General features: G+C 40.2%; 1 protein-coding gene across 1 annotated transcript in view; it reads left to right on the top strand.

The window, feature by feature from the left end:
- Nucleotides 1-463: 463 nt before the first annotated feature.
- The window catches only part of LOC104281538 (multidrug resistance protein 1-like), a 33,217-nt gene continuing 25,166 nt past the window's right edge, over nucleotides 464-8,514 (top strand). Inside the window, exons 1-8 of the mRNA XM_009879553.1 lie at nucleotides 464-528; nucleotides 646-694; nucleotides 1,727-1,880; nucleotides 2,340-2,406; nucleotides 2,616-2,807; nucleotides 3,939-4,110; nucleotides 5,131-5,255; nucleotides 7,693-7,867. Of these exons, the coding sequence (XP_009877855.1) occupies nucleotides 1,760-1,880; nucleotides 2,340-2,406; nucleotides 2,616-2,807; nucleotides 3,939-4,110; nucleotides 5,131-5,255; nucleotides 7,693-7,867 (852 nt within the window). The 5' untranslated portion in view covers nucleotides 464-528; nucleotides 646-694; nucleotides 1,727-1,759. The remainder of the gene's footprint in view (nucleotides 529-645; nucleotides 695-1,726; nucleotides 1,881-2,339; nucleotides 2,407-2,615; nucleotides 2,808-3,938; nucleotides 4,111-5,130; nucleotides 5,256-7,692; nucleotides 7,868-8,514) is intronic.

Here is an 8,514-nt window from a genome sequence, read left to right as displayed (position 1 = left end):
ATGAAGATGGTTCTTACAGGCAAAGACATGATTCTTTGGTTAACTCGCATCTGTTGTGTTACCTACAGCAATTATAACCTTCACTATAAGCAGTTACTTATTTCGGTAGGGCTTCTCCTCTTTGCGTTCAGTTGTGTAGGTGTTTGCAGAATTATTAATTCTGGCTTTTAGTTTTTGATAGCCTTTCTGGATAAATACATTTTAATTGTAAAAATGAAGTTTGTCTCCATCTCGGAAATGGAGCTGGAAGCTTTTTTTCTGGAGTAGAGGAGATGAACTGAATTAAAAGGAAGTTTCAAGAAAAACTCACCAGGCTGTTCCATGAACATGAGGAAAAACTAGTCTTTAAGCTTTAATGCGAAAGACTCAGCAGTGAGAGTTGCATGAAACTGGTTCAAAAGATGGGATATTATGTTTAAAAAGTCTGGTTTCTATTTCAGACTCTGCAAGCAAGGGGTATGACAACCCTTCTTTCCAACATGATGAAAATCTTGAACAAAGTGACCAGTTAAAGCACGGGAAAAAAACGTAGGTATTCTTTGAACTTAACATATTGGCCACTGGTGTATTGGGGGTGAGAGAGGGGGTTAATGCAGCATTGCTGGAAAAAGCTCATCTTAATTAGTCTTTTGTATTTTCCTCTAGGAAGGAAAATGAGAAGCCAGAGAAAAAGGTGGTTGGCATTTTTGAATTGGTTAGTGACCAGTTTGATGGTCGGCTTTATTTCCTTTCCCTTATTTGTGCGTTGTTTATTTATGAATTGCGATTGATAGGCAATCAAAACTGTAGAAGAAGCCTGAGACCTATGAAATACTACTGCTGGCGGTAGGCTGCTTTAAAATTTGGCCTCTTAGGTCAGATTCCCACCTCAGTGTATTGGTAGCACTTAGAGCAGTCTGACCTTAGTGCCATTGGAGGCTGAAGCTCATCCCTGCTGAGGCTGATCTAGGATATATATACTGCACAGGCCCTGGCTCTACTTATAATGAATTCATCTTGTGTTTGACCTCTGAGGCATCTGCTGTCTGACAGAAACACTGGTAGGGTTTTTTGTCAGTTTTCTATACATCAGCTATTCCCAAATAACTCTTACATGTGGACTTGCTTGTTCTGGAATAAGAACTTTTATTCTTCTCTGGCTTATTCCATGTCCATTTACACTTTGGAAGAGAGTTAGGACAATCAGGAATAAAATGTTCTGATTTCAGATTAACGACATCCAGAAATAGCTATGGCAGTTTAAATTCACATCCTTCTTTAAACCAAACAAACGTTCAAGAATAGACAAGCCTTAAGATACAGTCTCTGCTGCAAACATTTTCTACTGGTAGATATAATGCAGGTGCTGGTCAATAACTCACTCTTGTTTACATTTCAAAGGCATTATCTTAGTAAATATGTAACTTACTGGAACACAAAATGCAATATATTGGACAGAGAAGATCATCACTTAGAAACATGTAGGACATACATTTTGGTTTTTTGCCTGCTGACTTGGGGAAGAACCATGTGTCCTGCCAATATTCCCTTAGCAGCCTTACTGAGTACTGATTTAAAGTTGTATGGGACCTGAGTTTACCTTCAGTTAGAGTGTTGCTGCTACTTAGAACATGTAGGTAGAAACAAAGCGTATTCTGTAAGTCTGTTGTACTGCAGCAAATACGTGAATTGTCAGGCATAATTTCACTCTTTTTTTTTCTCTCCCTTTTTTTTAATGCTCACATAGTTCTGTTATGCTGATTGGGTGGATGTCCTTTTGATGGTAGTTGGTTTGATGGCAGCTGCTGCAAATGGTACTGGATTGCCACTGATGATCATTGTCTTTGGAGAGATGACAAACAGCTTTGTGCTAAGTGGCGTGAAATCAAACATGTCAGAAGGTGAAAAGTTAAAATTGACTTCTCTATGTACCAGTTATGTTTTGCTACTGGAGCTAAGATTTTATGATATTTTTTTTTCCCCAGACTGTGCACTGGTGCACATCTGAACAAGTATACAATGAGGAAAATTCATCCTGCTGCAAATTAACCAATTGTTTTAATCAATCTTTAATGGCTTGAAAAGGACAAAAGTAGTGCACTGGCTGTGCTCTTTATGAATGAACTTCAAATTTGGCTAGATAGTAAGGAGCATGACCGCCTTCCATGTTATCAGGCACTGTAATTACTAGAAGTTCAGAAAAACTAACTGTGTATTTGCCAAATGATTCTGTATTTTGCAAAACCCTTCTTGCAAAATACGAAACATTCCAAAAACTGATGACCCTAGATTGCCTTGCTTTATCTTCTACATATAATACTTGCACAAATATTACTACTTTTTTTTTCCCCCCCTCACAGATACTTCAGTAAATAGTTCCAGCTGTCTGCCAGTTCCAGGCATAGATATAGAAGCTGAAATGACAAAGTAAGAGTCTTTGTAGTAATTTTCTTTTACTGTGTTATCCCTTTGAGCAGAAGCCAAATGTTTGCCGTCTCAGAAAGGCTTCCTAATAACGTATCAAGGCTTCGGTATTTACTTTGATGGGGTAAATGAAGACTAGTTGTTGCTCTGTGTGTTTAACTTCTCTCACAAGATGCGGTGGGGTCACACAGCCTTTTGTTCCATTATCACAGGTTTGCTTACTACTACGTGGGAATTGGCTGCGCTGTGTTGATCCTGAGCACCATCCAAGTATGGACGTTTTTGATTGCTGCTACGAGGCAGACAGCCAGGATCCGGCAGAAGTTCTTTTTTGCAGTGCTCCATCAGGAGATGGCTTGGTTTGATACTACCCAGATAGGAACGCTGAACACCAGACTGACAGAGTGAGGGCTCTGTTCATTTTTTACCCCCCTAAGTATGACATTTAAAAGAAAACCGTCATTTATCTTCTATGGAAGAGCCTATAGAGAGTTCAGAGGGAAAAAAAAAAACAACACACAAACAAATCCAAACCTGAAGTGTGAAATATTACAGCTCTGAGGGAGAAATTCATCATCCTCTTCCGCTTCATTTGTGCAGTTCTGTGATACATGCATGGGAAGGATTTTTGCTGTGAAATGCCTGACATTGGCTTTCTAATGTCCATGAAGTACGTGGCAGACAGTACTAGATAAACAGCTCTGCTGTCTCCAGCTAGTTTACAAACACTGAAAGCTCTGACACTTTATTGAATGGAAATGAGCTTGCATTTACATCCAGCCAGATCTCAAACTGGACTCTGTCCAGTCAGTTAGTCTTTGGAGCTTTTCCATGGACTTAAATAGATTTAGGGATGAGGACTGTATGCCCCAAGATGCAATGGGGCTATATTCATGAACACAGACTTTTAATTTTTTTTTTTCTGGATTTTAAGGTAGCTTTGGACAGAGCTGTGTCCTGAAAGGTGTAAAAGAAGCTTAAATGAAACCACTTTCAGCTCCGATATCTGTTTGTGCTAGGAAGGCAAAACGGGGAAGGAAATTTTTATGAAAAACAGAGGTTCTTCCAAGTAATGTTTGTTCTGATAGAATGGAGATAACCCTTGACCTGAGTGAGACCATAGCCAAAATTAAGAACATCAAATGCATCAGAAAGCTGAGCAGAAGGATTCATTTGGAGATGGTCACGGAAGGCGAGGAGGCTGTTTGGCTGTTTACTCGTGTTGCTCCATTTGGATACTGGATAAGGAAACTAGGTCATTTGTGACCTAGTGACAGGGCATGGAAACAGCAGAGAATGATGGAAAGTACAGAAAATGAGTCCTAAAAAATAGGAGGTTTCTGCTGTGTTTTGGCCACACAAGAGACTAATGGTACCGTTCAGTAGCTGTGGTTAGAAATTTCCCTGTGCCAGTTAGGAAATGGCAAAGCTTCTGACATTAGGCCACACAGCGTGAAACGGAGGGGGAGGGAGGCAGAATGAAAGGCATTCAAAGCTAACAAATCTTTTTTTTTTATTATTATTGTTATTTAAAGTGACATCAACACCATCCACGAAGGCATCGGAGACAAGATCTGTATATTTGTACAGTTTTTTGCCACATTTCTGGCAGGGATTATTATAGGATTCATCCACGGGTGGAAGCTGACACTGGTGATTTTGTCAGTCAGCCCTCTGCTTGCTGCATCAGCAGCAGTTTGGTCAACTGTAAGTGTGTGGGGATTGATAAACAAAGCAAACCAGAAAAACATTACAACTCTTACGCACGTGAAAAGAGGAGAGAATGGGAGAAACCTAGTGTGGTTTCTAAGTTGGGAGGTTGGCCCCATGCTTACTTTACGATTTCTGCTCCTCCTGTAGCTTTTCTCTGGGTTCCTAAGCATGTAGTTCCATGTCATATTCCTTCTGTCCACATACTCTGTACTCGTGCCATGTAGCAGAGGATAATCTGCGTCAGACCATCTTCCTCGCACAGCTCTTTCCTCCTGCAGAGCACTGGGGAAGCCCGGGCACATGCTCACGACCCTCACTCCTCTCTCTTAACACAAATGCCCTCCAAGATCTTTCCATCTGCACACACATGACACCCCATCTCTTGCAAATAATTTACCGAGTTTCATGCTGTGCACAGAGTAGACACCAGGACACATATACAGCTACTGCAGACCAGAGTGATACAAATTAGTGAAATATCCGGAGAGGTTTTCCATTCAGGTAGGAAGATATTTTCCCCTGGTGATCTGTTGTAGCCAAGTTAATGGGTACAGCTTGTATTCCCAAGTGGTTACTTACATATGACGTTAAGGTTTTTTTTCTGCTTAAGGCATTTAAAATAAGCTAGGAAGAGGAGAATAAGAAGCTGTAATGTGACAGCCTTACTTACTTCAATGTCTACTCTTGCTTGAGCTTCTGAACACCTCCGACACCCCCCAGAGCAGTCACGGCATACCTCCCTGACCCCACAGGCATCATAGTGCTGTTCGTGGGCTGTCCTCAGCTTGGCAGGAAAGTGGGTCAGTCATGAAGCTCATCTGATGTAGTCTTTCACTTTAATGAGGACGTAATGAGAGAGACTGAGCTGAATTTGGGGGAAATTTGGGGTACAGTTGACCCTGTCTTTCCTAAAACCTCATCTCATGCCTTGAACATTGATCATTCTTATTCACCAGTACAGTGTGCATATCCTTTCAGGTAGGCTGCAATAACATCTGTTTTCCAACTTTCCAGCTCCTGGCATCCCTTACTGCTAAAGAGCTGTCTGCTTATGCCAAAGCAGGAGCTGTGGCAGAAGAAATTTTGACAGCAATCAGGACTGTTGTGGCTTTCAATGGCCAGCAAAAAGCATTAGCAAAGTAAGTTTTTGGAATAATAATAATATTCTAAATATGGGAAAGGAGTTCGGCTGTGGGTTGGGTTTGTGGTTTGTGGGGTGGGTGGGTGGTTGGGGTTTTTTTGTAGGGGCAAGGGAATGGGATTCTCCTCAGTGTCATTTTAACCTTCTATAAGTGGACAGCTGACCTGAAAATAAAGATTTGTAAATAGACCTAGTCAGTGAATACAGGCTATTTTGTGTTATCACTGCAGCATAGACCCAAATTTCTCCTCTGATTGAGATCTGGAGTTGAATTTAAAGTGAAAATGGTGAGAAGGTTATCTTTACCTAGTAGTCAAATGCAGCAAAGCATGTGGTTAATTGCTTAACTTCTAGAACATGTGCATTGCTGTTCTGATCTTTGATTAATGAGCTTATATTTAAGCTTCACTGGATAACAGCCTTAAGTAAAATCACATCACTGGTTTTTACTGCTTTGGTGATTTGCACATAACATTAGTAGTCCACCTAATGCAGTCTTGGCCCTAGTCACATGTAATAGGTGAGGTGGATATGGCTGACCACAAATCTATTCACATATCATAAATAATGACATTTGGTATACAAATACAGGGCATCACCAATACCATGCAGTTGGGAAAGGCAAACCAGGAGACCTGATCCACATGATCCATGAATGTCTTCTATCTTTTTTCAACTCTTAGGTTTGCCCTGGTCTTGTGCAAATTTCCTAAGGTGACATTAGCCTTAGCTTGGGGTCCTACAGCCTGCTCCTGCATTTGTGTGCTTCCAAGGGCTGAGCTCTATCTTATAGCACTGTACTCTGCTTACTGGGGTTTGTCCTTAAGTCGCAAGACTATTAAGACTCTTTCTGCTTACACAGTAAAGGTAAAAAAGTCCTAAGATGGCCTAGATCAGTTGTCCCTCCTTCCCTCATCTTCTTCTTGATCCCTGCAAATACCAGTGTCTAAACATCCAGTGGTAGGCACTGCTTCAAACTACTTTTTCTTTTTTGTTTTTTTGGTGGGTTTTTTTGGAGGTCTAGAGACAAAATTACTGATACTCAAGTAGCTACATGCCAGTAAGACCTTTTCTTTCCTCCATGGCTGACCAGGCAGCCTCTTCCACAGCTCCATGTCCATTTAATGTAAATAAATAAATAAATAAATAAATGGGGGGAGGGGGCATGGAACTGTTGGATCTCCTAGGAACATCTTCTATGAGGGACAAACTGCTCCTAGGGACTGACCAGGGCATTTTGCAAACCATGGATTGTGAGTCTTGCACAACTCTTGAATGATGGCCTCAGAGTTAGGAAAAGAAACCTTTCGCTGCACGGTGCCTCCACTGACCCCAAGTGTTTACACTTGCAAAGGACCTTTGGTCATCTGCTTCTGGCAGTGGTTTGGCTCTTCCTCTGCAGTCAAGTGATCACATGTACTTGTTACAATGCTTAAATCCAGTTCTCATTTCTCTGGAGGTCCTATGATGCTGCTGACCTGAAGGTAGAGCTTGGGTTTTAAGAACACAACCAAGCCAGAACATTTAAATGTATTTAAGTAACAAATACAACATCAGTAGCATGTAAAAAACTTACACAAACAAAATTAATGCACATTGTTTTAAGACTCCTTCACAGCTGACTGAATTTCACATCTTCCTACTGTGGGGAAGTTCTGTATAGAAAAATATGTATTAGGAAAAAAATGCAAGCTGCTGAGCGTGTTGCTAACAAGTAAAAAGATACACTATTCCTAGTCTATACTTTCCATAATGAGCTTGAGTAAGTGCAAGCTATTAGCTGGAAACTGTAGATGAATGAATGTGAACTATCCTTAGAAGGAATAATTCACTCCTTGAACTTGTCAGTCTTTACACTGGTCTTCTGTGTTCACTTATTTGCTATATTGCCATATTAATCGGTAAACTAACCTAAGGGAAAGATTCCTGACTTCCCAGAATGGCCAGTATGAGAACAACTCTGGCGTCAGAGGAGCTCTGGCTTCTTTTCATTTATGTGCCTTCATCCATAGTGCCTGGAGTTCAGTTTTGGTTTTGCCTTTTTTTAAATGTGGAACACTAAGCCTTACCTTTGATAGGTAATGTTTATAAAACTTTTTGAAGGTTTCACTTCTGGATTAATGCAAACAAATGGCTCAAGAGAGGTATCTTGTCTTCCATGATGATAATGAAGTTATGCTAACTCAATTGTTTTCTAAATATCTCTTCCATAGTGATATGAGAATATTGTCAGCATATGTCAGAGCAGATTTATTCAAATGAATTTTATCCCTACTAGTCCCCTGTAATAAATAAATAAAAAAAAATATTCTCTTTGTGAGACTTGAGTTGCATTTAAGGCAAAAAACTTTTTAATTAAAAGAGGGTACTGGGAAATATCAAAAAGAATGGCATGTGGTACCTGTCAAATTAATGGTTTCCTTATCCACTTTCAGATATGATGCTAACTTAGAGATGGCTAGAAGTGTCGGAGTGAAAAAATCCATTACCACTAACACATCTCTAGGTGTTTCACAATTTCTTATCTTTGGATCCTATGCACTTGCATTTTGGTATGGAACCAAGCTCACTGCTGAGGAAGAAAATTATGACATTGGCCGTGTGTTAATTGTAAGTACAGCAACACAGCTTTCACAAATGCTCTGTAATTTCAAGAAAATAGTTATGTAAGTGGTGTATACAATTATCTCTATTTTCTTCTCAGTGCTTGCTAAATCAGCTGTTAAAGATTCATTTGGTATAAAAGAATTCAAAAGAAGCCATTCCTGTTGTCTAGTTTTTGATATAATGAGTTTGAACAGGGCACCTTGAATTCCCACTCTAATCAATGCAGAGGCAAAAGTATCTGCAGAGGATTACTTTCCTCACTTTTCTTGGACCCTCTTGTAGGGCAGGATGAACAACCTAGAGCTGGAGCTTAGGGAGCAAAGACAAGTAAGCTGGACTGCCAGCAAAATTCTGACTAGCCACTAGGATTAATGAATCCCACTGGTGTGTTGAAGGTGTCCTGGGAAGTCCTCAACATCTCATTAGCCACAACATCATCTCTGCATTTTGTTGTTTATTTGCAAGCATTTGCTGTACATTACCAATGTCTAAGTTAGTGTTGGTTTGAGGATATTCTGCTATCTTCTTGTTGTCAAAAGTTTGGCTACATGCTTAACTTTTGCACTGGAGTGACTTCTGATGTCTGACTCTTCAGTATAGTTTATCACAGCATGTCAAGTTAATTGCATGATGGTCCCACAGGTGGGATT

Source organism: Charadrius vociferus, unplaced genomic scaffold, assembly GCF_000708025.1.
Source record: "Charadrius vociferus isolate BGI_N301 unplaced genomic scaffold, ASM70802v2 scaffold262, whole genome shotgun sequence".
Classification (NCBI taxonomy): domain Eukaryota; kingdom Metazoa; phylum Chordata; class Aves; order Charadriiformes; family Charadriidae; genus Charadrius; species Charadrius vociferus.
The sequence above is the reverse complement of the archived record's forward strand: the minus strand, read 5'-3'. Positions and strand labels throughout refer to the sequence as shown.